This window comes from Gekko japonicus, unplaced genomic scaffold, assembly GCF_001447785.1.
Source record: "Gekko japonicus isolate JY-2015 unplaced genomic scaffold, Gekko_japonicus_V1.1 scaffold79, whole genome shotgun sequence".
NCBI lineage: Eukaryota > Metazoa > Chordata > Lepidosauria > Squamata > Gekkonidae > Gekko > Gekko japonicus.
Window position 1 is genome coordinate 1722103 of NW_015167530.1, and position 19599 is coordinate 1741701.

At 43.4% G+C, this 19599-nt stretch overlaps 1 protein-coding gene across 4 annotated transcripts; it reads right to left on the reverse strand.

Moving 5' to 3' along the window:
- Positions 1 to 5429: 5429 nt before the first annotated feature.
- Positions 5430 to 18404, reverse strand: AAR2 (AAR2 splicing factor homolog). 4 transcript variants are annotated; one of them, XM_015413393.1, is made up of 4 exons: positions 18376 to 18404; positions 15017 to 15816; positions 11907 to 12136; positions 5430 to 6278 (listed from the first exon to the last, which is right to left on the reverse strand). In XM_015413393.1, the coding sequence occupies exons 2-4, from the start codon at positions 15771 to 15773 to the stop codon at positions 6111 to 6113; spliced, it is 1155 nt and encodes a 384-aa protein (XP_015268879.1). In that variant the 5' UTR covers positions 15774 to 15816; positions 18376 to 18404; the 3' UTR covers positions 5430 to 6110. The 4 variants fall into 4 exon arrangements, with proteins under 4 accessions (XP_015268879.1, XP_015268878.1, XP_015268877.1 ...); XM_015413392.1 differs by lacking the exon at positions 18376 to 18404 and adding an exon at positions 18163 to 18362; XM_015413391.1 differs by lacking the exon at positions 18376 to 18404 and adding an exon at positions 18025 to 18362.
- Positions 18405 to 19599: the final 1195 nt, after the last annotated feature.

Consider the following 19599-nt stretch of genomic DNA (forward strand, 5'->3'; position numbering starts at 1 on the left):
TGTCAGATTTTTATCCTTCCTTCCTTCTGAAGAGCTTAATATGGTATACATGGTGCTCCTTTTCTTTATTTTATCATCACAACAACCTTGTCAGGTCTGCTAGCCTGAGAGAGAGAGAGTGCCTGACCTTAAGGTTACCCAACAGAATTCATGTATGAGTGTGAATTTGTACCTGGGCTTTTTCCAGCTCTAGTCAGGCACTCTGACCAATACATCACAATGGTTCTCTCATATAGCTTTAAAGCAAGGGTCACAACATGGCACTTGTGGATGCCATGGTGCCTGCTGACACCTTTCCTGGTGTTCACCAAGGGTTTTTATAAAGTAGGTGGGGCCAAATGGCACTTTTGCCCAGCCAGGCTTCTAATTGGCCATTGGAGATTTGATTGACTGTGCAGATTTTTTTTTTAATTGCTTCAGCAGCAGCTGCTTCCACACAAGGATCTTCACTGCATTACTGAAGGTAAGCTATGAGGAAGCAAGAAAATACTTTAAAACAATATGGTAATTCTAAAAGGCATCCTATTAAGCAGAGCTTCTGCCTGAAATGCTGAAGGCTTACTATTAGAGTTATGTGTAACCTCATTCCCTAACAACTTGTGGTTGTGCCCACTACCACCCTGGGTCAGAATTCAAAAGGTGCCCACAAACCCCTGTTTTAAAGCAAGGAAGTGGCTTAAAGGGGTTTCTGTACTTATTCTGGCAAATGTGAGCTGATCCAGCCTTTACCTCTTTCCAGGACAATGAATGGTACTGATTTTTTCTGTTTTGTTTTCAACTGAGTTCTCTTCAATAGTTCCAGAAATGGGACTCACTTTTAAGTCCCAAGCAATAGCATGAGACCCACTAAAGTGCAAGCATGTGACATCAGAAGAACATGACAAGAAACACAAGCCAGGCACTAGCACGTATACTGTATGAGGGAAAAGACAAGGTCAGAGCCATGGAGGAACCCACTGCCGAGTGGCTTTACTGTCCTGCTGCTCCTCACAAGATTCATGCAGGAGAAAGAAGTGTGGCTCCCTTGCTCTCTCTGCGTGCAACATGAGCAGCAAAATTTTCCAAAAAGCGGCAAAAATGTTTGCAGTTCTATGGGAGTCTATGGGAGATGGGACTCTGGGACTCCATGGACTGAAGATCATAACAAACAAGGCTCTGGGATAGTGTCTAAAAAGATAATACTAGGAACAACCATTGACCATTTTAAAACCATTTAAAAAACCATTTGCACTTGGTAGAGTTTATTCCCAAATAACCTCACAAGCGGATAGATATACCAAGAAAATGGACATCAGAAGAACTGTGCTAGATTAAATCAAGGGTCAGGCCTGTAGCTACAGTGGGGCCTTTGGGGCTCCGCCCCCTTTCTTAAAGGCACAGCCCTATAAGAATTTCTCCTGTAAAAGCTTTTTTCAATCATTTAAAACATTTTTAAAGGAGTGCGCTCTTTTAAGCAGGGTGGGGTGCTGTAGTTGACTAATTCCTGCACTGAGCAAGGGGGTTGGAGTAGGTGACCTCTAGGATCCCTTCTAACTTTGTGTCAAGAAACTAGTCTCCTTTATGAGAGTTTTTCTTCCTAAGTGTTAGCTTAGGCTTGTTATCAGAATTGTTGCTTAGGCTGGCAGAAGTTATTAACTTGCAACAGCTGAGAAGTGTCATCTAAAGTGTATCACGGCTTGCAATTTAGAGATCTATCCTGGTAACAGCTTTCTATTGGCTAAATGGTTTTTCTTTCTGCAGGGAACTTCAGCCCTACCAGAAAAAAATTGTCCCACAAGCCACAAAATCCTGGCTACAGGTCTGTCAAGAGTCCAGGTTTTGCAACATCTTGATTACAACAGTGGTCAGCCAGATGCCTCAGAGACATCCCCAAGCAGGGCACACCGGCAACAGCCCTTCTCTTTTTATGTTGCATGCAGAGGTATAGTGTCTCTGAGCAGATGTTATCATTCTTTGTCTTGCCTTCTGTACCTGGAGCTCAGAGAGAGGACAGAACATATCCGTACAACATCCCTGTGAAGGTAAGCTGAGAATAAGTAATCTATCCAAGGCCCCCCACTTGGGTCCAGCACTCTGTCCATTAATGCTGTAATAAAATGGGATGCACCTGAAAGAAATATCTAGATGCAGAAATAAAACTTGTCCAGATGTCAAATCAGAAAATGTAAAGGACACTGGAGATTTCATGTGAGAGACAGGGAGAAATTGGTAATTTATGCTTCTGTCCAAATAGATTGGTTGAACGAAATGGATTGACTTGAAAACTGACAGTGAAAATAAAAAATTAATTGTTTATTTTCCCTCCTTCATTCTTCCCCATCTGTGTTGTAGCACAGTGTGTCAGAGGAGTATGCATTATATGAGGAACTGCATTTTAACTTCAAATTGGAGGGATGGGTGAGCAGAAAGTAATGTTCTTTGTTCTGATACAGGTGTCAGATTAACAGGCAGGGGTATTTTTGTGGAGTGATGGAAATAATATTTCTACTACAGGAAATTGTCAGAAAAGTGTGGGGTGGTGGTGGAGGGGTTGAGTGGTAGCTGTTCCTCTTTGTACCTCAGCATTTCCCGGTGAGAGTGGAGTGGGACAGACTTATTTATTGAGGCAATCTCTATGCCAGGTCTCCAGAATACCTGTTTGAACCATCTGACAAAGGAAAACATAACAAAGGCATAAAGCAGTGTAAAAATCATTCAAAGTTATTACAAACCCAGTATTTAGGAACTGATTCTAAGCAGGTCACCTAAGAAATAAACCCCATTTTTATTCAATGGGGCTTACTACCAGGAAAGTGTTCACAGTGCAGGCCTAAGCAGAGTTACACCCTTGTAACCCCACTGACTCCAATGAACTCGGAAGGGTGAAACATTGCTTAGGAGGGCAGTGCCAGTTACCTCAGGGTTTTTGTTTTGTTTTGTTTTGTTATTCTTGGTCTCAAAACACGGTTGATAAGAGCAGCTGCCAGCTGGAGTCTTTCATTCAGCTCTGACCAACAGACCTCTAAGGTACCAGATGGTAGAAGGTAGTGAGGAGGAACCCCCCCACACACACACACAAAACTTGTAACTGATGAGTTTAAGCCTCTTGTTTTACAGTCTCAGCCTCACTTATACAGATTTCCTTTTCCGTAGCAGAACCACCAGGAATGGCAATAACGGAGCCTTTAGAATTCAGCTGCATCAGAGCATTTCTTCCATTTAAAGGGTGTGCCATTGGTTAATGAGGAAAACACAGATAGACGGCATGAGAAAGAGTTCTTTTCCTTGTTACACGCCCTGAGATTAAATTAAAGGATGGCGTTATACTCACAGTTGAGGAGCTGTTAAGTCGCAGAATCAGGCATTCTATAGCCTCTGAAATCAGTTGTTGTCTTGATCTCAGAAGCTAAGCAGGGCTGGCCCTGGTTAGTATTTGGGTGGGAGATCACCAAGGAATTCCAGGGTCACTATGGAGAGGAAGGTAACTGGCCCCCTACCTGCCTCGCCCTGACCTAGCCACAGTCATCCATGCAACGGTCACCTCTAGGCTTGATTACTGGAACTCGTTCTATGCAGGGCTGCCCTTGAGGCTGATCTGGACGTTACAACTTGTCCAGAATGCAGTGGCTTGGGTCCTTACGAGGACACCAATAACTGCATACATATGACCTGTGCTTTGCCAACTGCACTGGCTCCAAGCTGAGCACCAGGCCAGGTTCAAGGTTTTGATCTTGACCTAAAAGGCCCTAAATGGTCAGGGACCAATGTACCTATGGGACTGCCTCTCCTGGTATGTCCCCCAGAGAGCAGTACGCTCAAGAGACCAACACCTACAGGAAGTCCCTGGCCCAAAGAGCATCCAGCTGTCCTCAACCAGAGCCAGGGACTTCTCAGCCCTGGTTCCGCCTCGGTGGAAATCTCTGCCTGCTAACGTGAGGGCCCTGCAGGCTGCAAGGCAAAGATGTTCCACCAAGCATATGGTTGAGGATAGCAACGGGTTTTTAATGGTCTTTAATGGTTCTTAGCGGTTTTAACATCTAGCCATCTTTTAACTGCTTTTCACCCACTTCCCCCCATGCTGATGTAAATTGAGGGGAGGGCGGGGTATAAATGAGACAAATAAATAAATAAAAGCCCTGGCCAAGGCTAGATGGATGTCCCTCAGGCCGGGGACTACCAGCAGATGGTGATCTATCGAGCACAAGGCTCTCAGGGGCACATATGGGGAGAGGCGGTCCTGCAAGTATTTTTGTCCCTGGCTGCGCAAGGCTTTAAAGGTCAAAACCAGTACCTTGAACTGGATCCAGTACTCAATCGGTAGCTAGTGCAAACGGTGTAGCACCAGCTAGATGCATGCCCGCACAGGCGACACAGTCAGCAAACACACTGCCGCATTTTGCACCAGCCGGAGTTTCTAGATCAGCCGCAAGGGCAAGCCTGTGTAGAGCGAGTTACAATAATCAAGCCTGGAAGTGACCATTGCGTGGGACACTGTAGTCAAGTCCTTATTAGATTTCCATTACTGGTTTACATATACGAAAGCACAGAAACTCCCATGGACAAGAGTGACTTGTATTAAACTATGCCCGCTACCTTTGGGGCTTTACTGTAAGATGGAACAAGAAGTGTTCTGTCCCCATAACAGCACTGTTAAGAGCACACAATTGTTAACAATATTTTACACACCAAAGACTGCAGGGACATTTCATAAGAAAAACTAACACAGATTTATTGCATGCTGAAGACTAACAAGCAGGTTACCTTGTTAGATACACACACCAACTCTTGAAGGAGCCTAATAACCTGGAAAGGATTAAGTGAGATGGACAGCTAATTCCTACACAGTAGGGATTGTTTTCTGAAAAATTCACCATCCTTCTGCACCCAAGAGAAAGCCTTACAAGGTAAGAACAGGCAATGAGCTTGCTGCAGGCGGTTTTATAGCATTTTCGTTGCTCTGAAGCAACGACAGAAAGTCCTTGCCTGTCCTGTAAAAGGAGAGAGAACATAAGTAACAAGAAATGAGAACATTCCATGGAGCCTTTTAGTACCAGCCTGGACAGTATACAGTCACTGATTGAATGAATTCTATACTTCTCTTCCATTTCAAGTTCCCTTCCCTTGAGCATTCTGGTTGTTCTGGCAGGATGTAGGAAAACCCTCTGATTGACGAGGGGAGAGGAAAGAGTAGTGTAAAAGGATGGACTGGGAGGAAATTCCAGGACAAATTGAGTTTGACGATGTTCTGGGACTTCTGCATATAATCAATAACATGTATTTCCAATGTAGTTTTAAATGCATGCACAAAAAGAACACTTTCAATAAAATTAACTCAGACACTTTTGCGTATGCAAATTTTTGCTGAGACCTTGAGGTGTTTTGGACCCCAAATAAAGATACTGTGGTGTTCAGAGTAGATTCCTTTCAGTGGGAGTCTGTGATAACATAGACCAGTTTAGTACCAGTTTTATTGCCCAGTGTTCAGTTAAAGAGACACTTGTTTTTCCATGTAACTGAGCTCAGAGTAATCACCTAATTAAATAAAAACTAATACATTTGTTACAGCATCCTAAAACTTTTATCAGAAACATCTACTACAGCATAACCTTGAGCAGTTACAAAGAATGACAAGCTGAGTTGTTTGAATTATCTTCATTTGCACCATTAATGAGACATTTTTCTTCATCATTTGTTCAGCTCAGGCTGAACAGCTGGAAGACGATGCACAGTTTTCCAAGTACGAGACCATTTGGTTTACTGCTTCCCCAATGATAAAGCAAAAGTATCACATTCTAAATGAGTCGAGCCTGAAACTGCCATTTCAAATGTGGGTTTCTTCAACCAAAGGGAGGAAGACTTTTGCAAAGAGTCATCAAACAGCAGAGCTGGAATGAACCTTTGGAGAACAAGACACCTCTTGATTAATCTAGTGTAAGAACTAGGTGCAGTCTGTTCCACATGTTCCAAAATGTCATCCATGTCCCAAGTTTGCAGTCTTTATGGATTTCCTGGAACTGCCTCCAGTAATGGTGGGATAGCATAAGAAGCATTCGTTGCATGACTGAAAGCAGAATCAGAGAGAGCTCAAGAATACAAAAAGTAGTTTAGAAACAAAGTACAGAGATTCGCATTCAATCCACAAGTGCCCCTTCTGGCAGCTCTACTACTACTGGAGCACAATCCTCTGGTTCAGCCTCAAAGTCCCACTTGAATTTCTTTGTTAGGTGGGTCTTAAATCTTTCCGCCTTCTTCCTTAGGGTCCTGTCAACTGCTGGGCTGCAGGTATAAGAGAAGAACACCTAGAACATACAGCACAACAGTCAGAAGAACAGCATAACAAAAGAAGCATCGCCTGTGGGTGTCATTGGTTGGGGCTAAGCCAATGAGGATTCATCTGCATACAGAAGATCAAACATCTACTGGCAACTTTCTACCTAAGAGCCTTCTTTGCCGCAAAAATCAAAGCATACAATATCCACAGAACAGTTCATTGATAGTGCTGGGCCCAGTGTATAAAGAGAGGCTGCCTTCTAAGTCAGTCAAGATACCCATGCCCTGCATTGCCTATATTCAAATTAACAAAACTCCCTTAAATTACTATTACAGAATTAACCAGACTGTTCTTTTCCAGAACCTGAAAGCAGGGAGAAAGTCAGGCAAGAGGGTGATAGGAATAAAGATACATAAAAGATACATGCAAAACAAACGAACAAAGAAGAAAATGCTAGAAGTTCAAAACCAGCCTAATATCAGCACCGCCCTGATACGCAACCTATCCTATCCACAATGAGCCTGAAAGTCTCCATAGTTCTGATCCGACATAAAGAAGAAACTGAGCCAACCCCACAAGCTTGTCCTCAAGAATCTCTTTTGGATACATACAAGGCTTGGAATAGCTGTGAAAAAATCAAAAGCTCAAACAATGCCCATTATAGCAATTACAACAGATGCCTTCTTTCATTTCATGAAGAAATTAACACTCTTGCTTAAGAAACCCTCACCAATTATATGCAGTTTAAGGGGGGGAAAACCCGTTCTGATATATCTGCACGCATTTGCACATGAATAAAATAGTTCTGTAGGAAAAAGCAATGTTAGCAGACAATGGATTGGATGGATCCCAGCTAGCATGTGCAAGGACTTCTGTTTGGGGAGACTCCTGTGGGAGTGGAAGAACTGCATTCCATGAGCAGAAGCCGCTGCACTTGTGGAAACACGCGTCAGGATCCAAGCCAGCACATGCACATATTGCAGCACGTACTCTTAACAATCTCTCACTTATGACAGAAGAGGAATGCCAAGATGGCATCTGCCACCCTTTGTAAGCATTTTACAAACTTTACAGTAAGAAAATGAGCTTCCTAATTAAATACAGGCACCTTTTTAATCTGTCAGAAGGTTAAGAGATTAGTCGATTTAAACACTGCAGCAGAAGAGATCATCTTTCTTGGAAAGAGACTTTCAGACTCTCACTGACATGATCTTAGTCAGCTTTTCACAAATTAGTGGTTTGCTTCTGGCACTTTTGGACCACCACAAACGTGCTTCATTTGATCTCCAATCTCATGTCTTCTACTATAATGCTTAATTGGTTAATGTAATTCAGTTCTGAGGCAAAAAGGCTGATGGCTCAGAGCAGACATCTGCACTGCAGGATGAAATTGAAAACTCATAAGGGACAAGGAAAGTGTGTGTGTATAAATAAAAGGCTCTACAGACACAGCAGCTGAACACACTAAAAGTTAATGGCACGGTTCATTGCCTTGTGCATGATGGATCATTTTTCCTCCTGGTTTATCATATTGTGAAATCAACTTTTAAAAACTACTACTGCTAAAATCATTCTTTTATGGAGGGATCCTGGCATTGGAAAGCAGAGGAAATAAAAAATTATGAGTTTCACTTCATCAATAATATTAAATGTCAAAGCTAATATGGGTTAAAGCCCAGTTGCTGGCATTCTAAATCAGCTCGCTTTTTAAAAATATAATTAGGCTATGATCATGCTGTCTGCTATGTACAGGTTTCATCTGTAAATGGAGAATTTGTCATCAGACGAAATATGACAGCACAGTCTTAAGAATCTGTTTTTATTTTTGTTTTGTTTTTTAAAAAACCCACACAAATACATTCAAAGTTCCCAGCCCTTATGGCAGTGGGGCTATGTTTACAAACAAGCCAACACCATCTATGAAGACTTCCAGGCTTCAGTATTCAAAGGGAGAAGTGTTTATGCACTATTTGATGTGGTCATCCATCGTTAGCTCAAGTCATTCTGCCCTGTCCACTGTACAGTGTACTGCTTAAGCATCTCCTTCCCATGCTAACCCACAACTCCGGAGACCTTACACAAAACATAAATCTGTGTCACCTATAATAGTCACACCTAATGTGCTTAAAGCACGCTTGGTCTTGTTTTAATGGAACTATCAACATTAAAACGTTTACAGTTTGGAAAAAATGATGTAAATTTGCAAATGTGTGCCTCAACTTTGTAGGAGCATTACTTTCTTTGGCCAGAATTTAGTTTTGTGGGGTGCAAACTACTTCAAGCCCAGCAGCATCTGAAATAAGGGCTTGGATCCAAATGGATGCTTTTCATTGGCATAACGTCTGTAGCAGCAATTGCCTCGCAGAGAAGCATAGAGCTAAGCAAACCTCACTGAATTCCTTGCCAGTGCTAGGGGCTCCAATCAGATGGGGCAAGTTGCAATTAAACTGTGTTGGGACATAAGCAGATATCGCTTCGTGCAAGTGTGGAGCTTAATAAAAAAACTTCCTAGTTTGACCAAGGTCCATTTTGTAGTTACTGCTGAATGCAGGTGCTCAGAGCATGAGCACGGAAAGGATCTTTGTTCAGACCCTGATGTGGTATAATTGGAACTGGGGAACTGACAGAACGCTGATAAGGCCCATTTCTTTCCCATTGGGGATCCAACCCTACACACCTACAGCTGAGCTAAATATCCAGGGGCTTACAGCAAGAGCCAGAAGATGATCTGGTTCCTGTTCATACAGGGCCATAGGAGAGTGAATGGCTGTAACCCGGCTCCGGCTGGCAAGGGAGAACACACGTCTTGCAAAGCAGCCATTTATTCCCTGCCACTTTTCCAAGTGCAATTGCGCTTTTAACAGGCACCTCTGAGCACCAGGGAGCCCGACACACAGGCCAAGCTTATGTGATAAGAAGGAAATGGAGCCAATATTTCAGCAGAACGAAGAGATGGAAAATGATCCAGCAGGGAGCCATTCAGTGAGGATGTTGTTCTAAACACTCAAACAGATATCAGCAAGCACTAAGAGTCCGTGTTAAAAGACTCAAATTGATTCCAATGTTAAAGCCCTGGGAGTGCTCCAGAAGTCATGCCTGGGTCTAAAAATCATACAACAAGCAGAGTTTATATGGTATAACACCCACCAAGGAGGAAAAAACAAGAAGTTGCACTGGATGAGTGGGAACAATGTGTGCAAGAAATATAAGAGCAGCAGAACACACTTGTACTTTGCGTGTGAGAAGCCTTCCTATGCGGCAATATTACTATATTCCATCTGCACCCTGCCTTTCCCCTAAGACCGTCACAACAGTGTATGTGGAATTTTATCTGTTGAACACAACCCAGAGTGGCAGGTCAGGCTCAGAAAGAGTGACTGGGCCAAGGCTTCAGGGCTGTGCAAGGATCAGAGCCAGGGCTCTGGGGCACTACAATACCCGGTTCAGATACACCACCCTGTCTATGTTGTAAGCACAGAAAATGTATTTGGGGGACATTCCCCTGCTCTTTCCTGAATTTTAAATGACTTAAAACTCTTGTTTTCTGACTCTCCCTTCCAGCATCGGCTCCTGTTCTTAGGAGAAGTGGCTGAGATACTGAAACAGACCTTCTGCAGGGTTAAGTTCTTATGAGGTCTTCACGATAAACAGATACATGCACTGCTAATGGGTTGCCTGAGCATTATCAACTGCCACCTGCTGTTGACAACTCTTGCTTATGACTGTCATAAAGCAGCTAAGAGATGCCTCCCTCCAGCTGTCTGATATATTTTTTTCAACTTTCTATTCAGCTTCAATGATGGCACGAGGCAATCTATTATTACAGCACGGCCAAACTGAATTTCAATTTGCTGATGAGACTGTTGTAGCCGTGTCAGGCCTACAAGAACTACGACCACAGGGAGCTAAATTCCACGGCTGGTGTCTGAAGGGCCATGCTTGATCTTTAACACAGAGGTTTTCACTGCTATTTCCTGCAGCAGGAGCACCCCCCCCCCCAAGCTGATATTTAAGGCACAACGATTCTTTGGTGTGACTTTCCATGAGGCTGATGCTGGGAGGGGAAGTCAGAAATCATTCTGTGCAGGCACAGTGTGGTCATCTTTACCCAGATTAATTAAGAGTTACATGCTTTGAAATGTCACAAGGGTCTTCTTCACAAACAAAGGCAGCACACTGACTACGCATTAACTCATTCCTTCTTGCTTCACTTTATCGCTGCTCTGATAACCACTGTCCCGTTAAGGACGCTGGTTGAATAGGAATTGCTCACAGGACAAATCAGAAATGCAAAGGTATAAGTGAGCTGCCTTTGGGAGGCTGTGGAACCTTCTTCCTTGGGGGTTCTCAAGCCAAGGTGAGACTGGCATGTGGCAAGGATGCCTTAAGTGTGGGGCATTATTTACTGGATTTCAATACCCCCCCCTTCCCCACAGCATGTTCCAGAGTAACTGACAAAAATCACCACTGCCCAGGCAACTGCTGCAAATCAATATGAAAGAAATGTAACAAACAAGGAGAACAATCAATACATAAAATGATTTCACATAGACTGTTGGTGATTGAGGAGTGCCCCCTCCCTTACAGCTGTCACACAACGCTCTATAGCATCGGCAGGGATGGAAAATGAAAGGGTAGATTTGACCCGTACTTGTCAGCTCCTGTGCAGAGCTCCTGCCATCCCTACAGTTCAATTCTACAAAAAACAAGGATAATTGTTTTGGTTATTTGTTTCATGTCTTTCAGTGTGATGCTGCACAGGCACACGTCTAAGCTCTTCAGCAGTGAAGTAATAAATAAGGCTTACAAGCTATTTCTAAATGAGCTGCTCCTTAGAATAACGATTTGCCAGTTTTCTGCAAGGCAGCATTCCCTGCTTTAAAGCACAGACCTCTATGAAGCTAGAACATGGGGTTAATATGCAAACTAAAGCCACTGTCACCTTGTGAGTTCCCCACTAGTCAATAGCATTGCTACAGAAAAACACATAATGTAATGGCATCCATTCACACATTTACTATTTCTTTAATGCATTTAAATCTTCTACTTCCTACATTTACCTCGAGGTGGCTTTGGATTCAAAAGTGTTCTAATTAATAATCAATTTAAACAATCAAACAAAAAAACAGTCTGAACAGTTATAAAAACTAGCACAACAGCCCCCTAATAAGCTCTGCAAGGGTAGCATAAAAAAATCAAGAGAAGGACTGTGGAAAAATAGGAATGTTTTCACTTGGTGCCTAAAGCTTACTAGATTTAGCCCTCAGTGAATTGTTGTGGGGAGGGAATTCCACAACTGAGGCACCACAAGAAGACAAGGGTCTGTTCCTGGCACATGGCCATCTCACTTGTGAAGGTGAGGGTATACAGAGCAGTGCCTGAGAAACTGAGACACAGGCTTGCATTTCCTTAATGACACATCACAGGAAAAGAAGGGAAACCAGGATACGGAGTTACTGTTTCTGGAGGCAACACCATGATTAACTTCACATCAGCTCTGAGACAAAACCAAGCAAGCAAACAAAACAACCCTCTCATTTTCAGTTTGTGTTTTCTTAATTTTGATCTTCCGTTATGCACATCCATACAGTTCTTGTGAACATTTCCCACATTGCTATTTCCCAGCACGAAGAACTACTGAAAGCAGCATCCTTACCTGTAAGGTGCTGGTTAAGAAGTTGTCTTGGGAGACTATATCCACAAAGAAGTCTGCTGGGATTTCACTGAGCTGATGGTAAAGGATAGAAATGAGGTTGCTGAACAGGGAGTGATGCTTTGCTATGGCATTCTCAGACCGGCACAAGAGATTCAGGAGTTTTTTCCAGTGCTCAAATGAATCATACACGTTCCCAATTAGGAAGCAGACAAAGGCGAATTGCAACTCCCCTGCAAAGGTCCGACCAAAGGAAATTTAAGAAAAACACAAGAGAACACAGAAAGGTCTTTAGTTTCAGCATGATGGTGTAAAGAAAGGGCACACAAAGAATCAAAAATAAGCTGCACCATATGGACAGTCAATTCAGGGAATTTTACCAGTGCATCTTGATTGAACTCTTCTCTAACACCTCCTTTAAGAGTCTCCTCATCATCATCTTCCAATTTTCCCAGTTCTCCCACATTAGTATCCAGAATTGTAAACGTATTTGAAACAGGAACACTAAATATTGTAAAGCTCCCAGGAACAAAAAAAGGTCTGCTATTTTCATCTGCTTACTGCAAAGCAGAGTAAATATCTCCTCCTCCTCTTTTACATGCCAGCATTGCCGACTCCCATTTTACAAGGGGCAGTAAATTACTCAAGACAGCAGACTATAGGTTTCTCTTCTAAATTCACAATAGTGCTTGCTAATGAAGCCAGTTCTTAAAAAGACTGTGAGAGGAAAGTTCACTCCCAACTTCCAATCACTTTAAACTTAAACAGCTAAAGGCAGAGACAGCCAGAGAGCTTACCGTATGAAACTATGTGTAGGAGTCCTCCTCTCAGGCAAAAGAAAACAACAAATAAAACAGCCGTCCTTTCAGACAACAGCAGCTCTTAACTGGCTAAGGATATAACTCTCTGACATTCAATTTCTCCATGCTGCCAAAGAGCAGATAAAACCCATGAATGGTAATAAATGTGCAGCTGTCATTTTAGTAGACACCCGTTCATGTCCTTTCGTGGTTTCAACATAAACCTCTAAGCAGCAGGGACAAGCTGTGTGCTGAGGGGCATCTCCTCACACATACCACAGTGAAGACAGTTTCCAGAGTGCTGCTCTGCAGTAAAATAGCTAGATTTGAGACCAATAGCACCTTACAGACCAGCAAGGTTTTCAGGGGGAAAGATTTCAAGAGCATCTGACCAAGGAAACTTTGACTCTCAAGCGCTTACACCCCGCAAATCTTGCTGGTCTCTGAGGTGCTGTCAGCTGTGTTGCCACAGTGAGTAGATTTGTGAATACCTTCAGGTCACGCAAGGAAGCCAGCAAAGATGGTGGCTTATTCTGCAAGAAAATGCAAGAAAATCTGAAAATACTTAACATAAGAATATAAGAGATGCCAATGTTGGATCAGGCCAAAGGCCCATCCAGTCTTACACTCTGTGTCACACAGTGGCCAGAAATACCAGTGCCATCAGGAGGTCCACCAGTGGGGCCAGGACACTAGAGGTCCTCCCACTGTTGACCCCCCCCCCAAGCACCAAGATAGAGCATTACTTGCCCCAGAGTCCCTATCTATACCTTGTGGCTAATAGCCACTGATGGACCTCTGCTCCATATGCTTATCTAATTCCCTTTTGAAGCTGTCCATGCTTGTAGCCACCACCACTTCCTGTGGCAGTGAATTCCAAGTGTTAATCACTCTTTGGGTAAAGAAGTACTTCCTTTTTTCCGTTCTAACCCGACCGCTCAGCAATTTCATGGAGTGCCCACGAGTTCTTGTATTGTGAGAAAGGGAGAAAAGTACCTCTTTCTCTACCTGCTCTTTCCCATGCATAATCTTATAAACCTCTACCATGTCACCACTCAGTCGTCGTTTCTCCAAGCTAAAGAGCCCTAAGCGCCTTAACCTTTCCTCATAGGGAAAGTGTTCCAACCCTTTTATCATTCGAGTTGCCCTTTTCTGCACTTCTAGAACCAATTAAGCGGCTTCTACATCATCACAGGACTTTAGTGCCAAGTGTTCGCCTTCTGTGTATATAGCAGAAACAAAAGGATTTCATAGACATTACTAATCTCCCTGTTTCTAATCTCAACAATTATGTCAGCCCAACTTGCTCTCACAGTTCTCACCCCATGACACTTAAAGGATGTTATTCAAGGACATATTCCCCAGAGCAGAGGCATTCAGATGTACTGATGACTTTCCCCCTGTGTCCAGTGGTCTGGCCAGATAATTAAGGCACCACAAGCAAGGGATGCCAGCTCGTGGTCTTTTTGCACATCATTACATTCATGTAGTTTATCAAAGTAGTATCAAGGCTCTACCACAAGAGGTCACCAACACTGCACTTCAAAAAGTTCTGGCTTCCTAAATTCCCTCATTTTCTTGCGGTTGAAACATAGTTGTCAAATGGGAACACAGAAAAACAGCCACCCTGTTTTAGGGTATTTTACTATGAACTGCCCCGTTTATGGACTTGGTAGGCTATTAGTTTTCCCAGCTTCCCTTGGTCCCTTTCCAAACAATAAGGAACGGTCGGCACACTTTGCTCCATTCCCACCTCACCTCACAACAGTTAAAGAGTAATGTCTGATTTGTTACAGTAAAGGGCTGCATCTGCATTTGTGGGGGGTCGGTGAACCAGAACATACAAGTGTATATCAGAGAACAGACACAAGCACAAAGCCAGGGTGGGGGAGGTGTCTGCAAGAGATTGTGCTGCTGTGTGTTCCTCTGAAACAGATATATGCATTCAGACATGATGATTCTGTTAGACAAGTAAAAACACCAGTAGTGCAATACTTTTTTATTAGGACCAACCAAAATGTCAAAAATTAGCAAGCAAGCTGTACAGTTGCCCAGAACAGAGACGCTTTTCCATAATATCTAACACCTTTTTCTCCATAATCCCACACACACACTTTCAGCATGCATCCTATCGAAGGCTTCTGAGGAATTCAAAAGCTTGCTCACTAATTTGTAAAAGATCAGTTGGTTCTAATAAAGAAAAAAAAGAGTACTATATAAAAGACACTACTTGTTTTGTTCCAACGCCTACTGAGAAGTGCCAGCATTTACTTTGGAGCAACATGAATGACAAAGGAGAGCAGTTGTACTCACCAAGCACATCCTGGGGATTGCTGGAATAGTGTTTGCTGATCACAGTCTCCAAGGCATAGCTAAGGTCCATGCTGTGCCTGGTAACTTCCTCAGGGGTAGCGCCTTGAGGGTACATTTGCTTAGGGATTTCTGTGAACCTGATCTCCGTGCCAGCTTTCACCTGCATTTTGGGAAGCCTGGCCAGGCCTTCAGCATAGCTTTTGCACTCTGTGTCATACCGGGGCAAGTTCTGTTCGACCCGATCTTTAGTATACTTCCCAGCCAAAACAGGCAGCACCTCTGAAAAGGCACATATCTGCCTGCTTTCTGGCTGCAGCTTTTGCATAACTGGTTCATTAATGAAATTAGTGAGAGAGATCCATTTCTTCAGAGTGTCATATGGGTAGGGACCCATAAACTTGTCCATTTCCTGCAAGTTGGCCCTCATGGCTTCAGTCTCGTTTTCAGGTGCCGGAGTCAGATCCACTTCCTCTTTGACAGGGTCCCAGCGCAACACCTCCAGATCTCGCTGCCGCAAGTTCAAGAAGAAGCCCGTGCGAGGACCACTTTCTTTGCTATTGTCCTTACTGACAGAGCTGTAATGAAGGAAATGGATGCCTGGGGGGATCATCTTGACTCCCCGGAACTTGGGGCCCACTTGCCAAGTGTTATAGTCAATACCAAACTCTGTTCCTTCTGGCACATTCAAAATGATAACTGTGGCCCCCTCAAAAAAGAGCTGCTGAGCCAGGTCTTGGTCTATCTGCAGTTCTGCCATCTTGTCCACTCCCTTGGTTACGTCACAGCTTCTCAATGGAAATCTAGCAACAGGCAAACCAATAACATTTGACTATCATTTACTAGCATAAGATATGATACAAGCAATGCCACTGTGCAAGGGAAGCTGGTCAAGTAAGTTGCAAGGACACATGACTCAAACCTCTTGGAGAAATATACTTGCCACTGACCAGTTCTCACCCAGAGTCCAAAGTGCTCAGCGTCTGAGAAAAATTTACCTTTGCAAAGTCCCAGATGGATCTACGATGGCAAAGCTTTCTTAAGAGTGGAAGCTTTCAAACTGATATCGCTAAGGGATTTATCAGGGAAATCAGGAGTACCTAGAAACAACAACGGACCCTGAACTTTTGCACTAACAAAACATTTATACAGCACCCACAGTATGCTTGGCATTGTACATTACAGGCACAAGCAGCAGTAAGGGGGGGAAACATGAGATGAACTCTGCTAATGATATAAGCAATTTATCTATCTAGAAAAGGCATCAGCTGCCTCTCCAGAGACCTTCCCGAGCTGCCTTATTTCTAACAAATAAGTTAATTGGGAATCTACCTAGAAATTGCAGGAAAGTGGAATACCATGTAGCATATATGCATTTGGTATAATGCCTCCAAGTGGCAAGAAACAGGAAATGATAGCAATAGTCAGAACTTTCAGAATTTGAAGGCAAACAACAGAAGAGAATTAAAAACATGAAAATAACAAGGAATGTATAGGGGATATCCTCAGAAACCTAAATGGGCCCACTTTCACCAAAACAGACTTGTCTCTTTTCTCACCCTGTTAACACACAATGTATACAACTACTTACAGAGGTTTGCCAATGTCCTTCCAGACAGAAGATCCATACCTTTTCAAAAGAGCAGATCACAGAAACTCAAAGGAAAGCCCATGACTCTGTGGTAGAACATATACAGGAGGGGGCTGTGGCTCAGAGCATCTGCTTGGCATGCAGAAAGTCCCAGGTTCAATCCCTGGCATCTCCAGTTAAAAGGACCAGGCAGTTGATGATGTGAAACAGGGGTGGCCAAACTGTGGCTTGGGAGCTGCACATATTGTACAGCTCCCGGCAGGCTCTCCATCTATTTGCTTTCTCTCTCTCTCTTCCTTTCTTCCTCCCCCATCTATTTGCTTTCTTTATCTCTCTTTCCACCTTTTTCATTCTTTCTTTCCACCTCTCTCTCTCTCTCTCTTAGACAAATAAATATTATTAGCAAACAAATAAATATCATTGGACAAAAATATCATTGGACAAATAAATATCATTATCAATATCTGTTTTTACCCCTTTTGTTTTTATTTTTGGCACTCATTTAATGTTGATAAAAAGCAAATTTGCATATTTTCCCAAAAAAGGTGTGCAATATTTGTTCATGTCTTGCGGCTCTCAAACATCTGACGTTTATTCTGTGTGGCTCTTACATTAAGCAAGTTTGGCCACCCCGATGTGAAAGATCCCTGCCTGAGACCCTGGAGAGCCGCTTTCAGTCTGAGTAGACAATACTGACCTTGATGGACCAATGGTCTGATTCAGTGTAAGGCAGCTTCATATGTGTTCATACTTTGCATCTTGAATGTCACCTATGCAACCACCAGGTACAGAATTTCAGGCAGAGCTAGGGTAGCAGAAATCGTGGAAAGGCACTGCCAGTCGTAACAGGCAGTGTTGGGATAGGACAGGCCACTGATCTGACTCAGTAAAAGGCAGCTTCACATATAAAATCTTCTCTTTCTAATTCCTCTTTACTTATGCAACCACAGAAGCTGTAGATACTTTTATCATGAAACAAGAAGCAAGGCCCAAAGTCCCAAGCAGCTTTAAGCAGCCTGTATAGGCTTGCACCCTTCCTGTATACAGGGCTAAAGAGCAAGTGGGCTGCTAAAGCCACAACATTGTTGTTATACTTATTAATACAGAACACTAATACACTCAACACCCTATGGAATTTTAGGCAAAATCAGACCAGGCTATGTCCCCAGTCAAAAGCAAACATGAAATCAACACAAGAGAGTGGCAAAGTGGGCTAATCCAGCTCACATATAGTCAAAACTTGTGGTATTTATAGCTTGTTCTTATATCCCAGAGCAAGTCTCTGGAAAAAGAACAATGGAAGGGTTAGCGGGACGTCCCCTCCCCCCTTTTTTCCCTTTACAGAGCTTCCACAGCTTTTAACACTTTCGTGATAAGTAGAAATTCAACACGTTAAGCCCTCCCCCCCGCCATTACTGACCTTCCACGTGGTGGAAGCGGCGCCTATTGGATTTCTACTAGTGCCTGCAATTGGCAAAGCATCACGAGGAGCCTCCAAAGTCCTGAACAAAGTCCTCGATTATTCTCTGATGGCAAAAGGGACACAATTTCTACACACCCGTGAAAGACACAACAGGATCCTCTCTTGAAATTGAAGAGGAGCAACCATAAGTATCAGTCATTCAGGACAAGAGGTGAGAAGCCAGCCTATCAGAGGATTCATCCCTTACGCAACCGCAGGGAGGAGAGTTTACAGCGGAGCTCAGCAGCCGACGCTGCCAGGCACGGTACAGCTCCCGCACCACGACAACTCGGCATCCGTACAACCCACCCCAGGAGAAAAGTCTCCGCACGCAGCAAGGCTCCGGGAAAGCTCCAGGAAGTGAATTCACAGCCACTTCCGGTAGGGAGACGCAAACGAAAAACTAGGTTCTCCAACCATAGAGAGATACAAGAGAAGGCCGATTGTCCCTGTGAGAAAATAGTCCGAGTAGGTCCCGCGGCCGCGTGTTGAAGCGTTCCTCTCTCAGTACTAGATTTGTGAGCGAACGTAAATCCTCCCAAAAGGCGTAGGTTTTGAGGGTGTTTATTATTATTAATAAAATAGCTGTATTTATAAGAGAAAGAGTACTTTTACATATATACAGAGGGCCATGCTCTCCCCATAGGGATACACTCAGTATACACACTTCTAGATCTAGATCAGGCTTCTTTGGGAAAAGGCAGGGCATGCACCTTCCTTAATTTTAAGCCATGCCAGGTTATACGATATGGCCAAAGGGAAGTTGTGTTGAAGACTAACTGATTTTTTTAAAAAACAAAAATCTACAAATACTAGATATAGGACTGTTGCTGGTTCTTGCTAATAACGCAGTCCAAATAATAATTACTTGAAAATAGATCAAGATGGGTAGCCGTGTTAGTCTGTCTGTAGCAGTAGAAAGGAGCTGCAGTGGCTCAAGTGGTTAAGACGCTGAACTGCAGGCTATGGAAGGTCGTTCAGCAGTTCAAGACCCGGGTACCACATGACAGAGTGAGCTCTCGTCTCTAGTTCCAGCTCCTGACAACCTAGCAGTTCGAAAGCAAGAAATTGCAAGTAGATAAATAGGTACCACTTTGGTGGGAAGGTAACAGCGTTCCATGCACCTTGGTGTTAGTCATGCCAGCCACATGACCTCGGAAACGTCTTCGGACAGCGCTGGCTCTTTGGCTTTGAAACGGAGATGAGCACCGCAACCCTAGAGTCAGATTCGACTGGCTTTCGAGCAAGGGAACCTTTACCTTTTAGCAGTAGAAAAGAGCAAGAGCCCAGTAGCACCTTAAAGACTTAACAAAATATGTGGCAGAGTATGAGCTTTTATGAGTCACTGCTCATACCTTATCACATATTTTGTTAGTCTTTAAATTACTGGAAAGTAAGGCACAATCCTAACAGGACTTCAGTGCACAGGGTTCCAGCCTCCAGGTGGGGCCTGGACTGGAGATCTAGTTACAACTGATCTCCAGACTACAGAGATCAGTTCCTCTAGAGAAACAGCTGCTTTGGAGGGTAGAT

Bases quoted from the DNA above. Each gene is read 5' to 3' on its own strand.
- AAR2 (XM_015413393.1), bottom strand. From the start codon at position 15,773: ATGGCAGAACTGCAGATAGACCAAGACCTGGCTCAGCAGCTCTTTTTT. The intron at 12,137-15,016 runs GTGAGTACAACT...GGACCTTTGCAG, and splicing joins CAATCCCCAGGATGTGCTTG to GGGAGTTGCAATTCGCCTTT. The intron at 6,279-11,906 runs GTAAGGATGCTG...TGTATGTTCTAG, and splicing joins TCTTAACCAGCACCTTACAG to GTGTTCTTCTCTTATACCTG.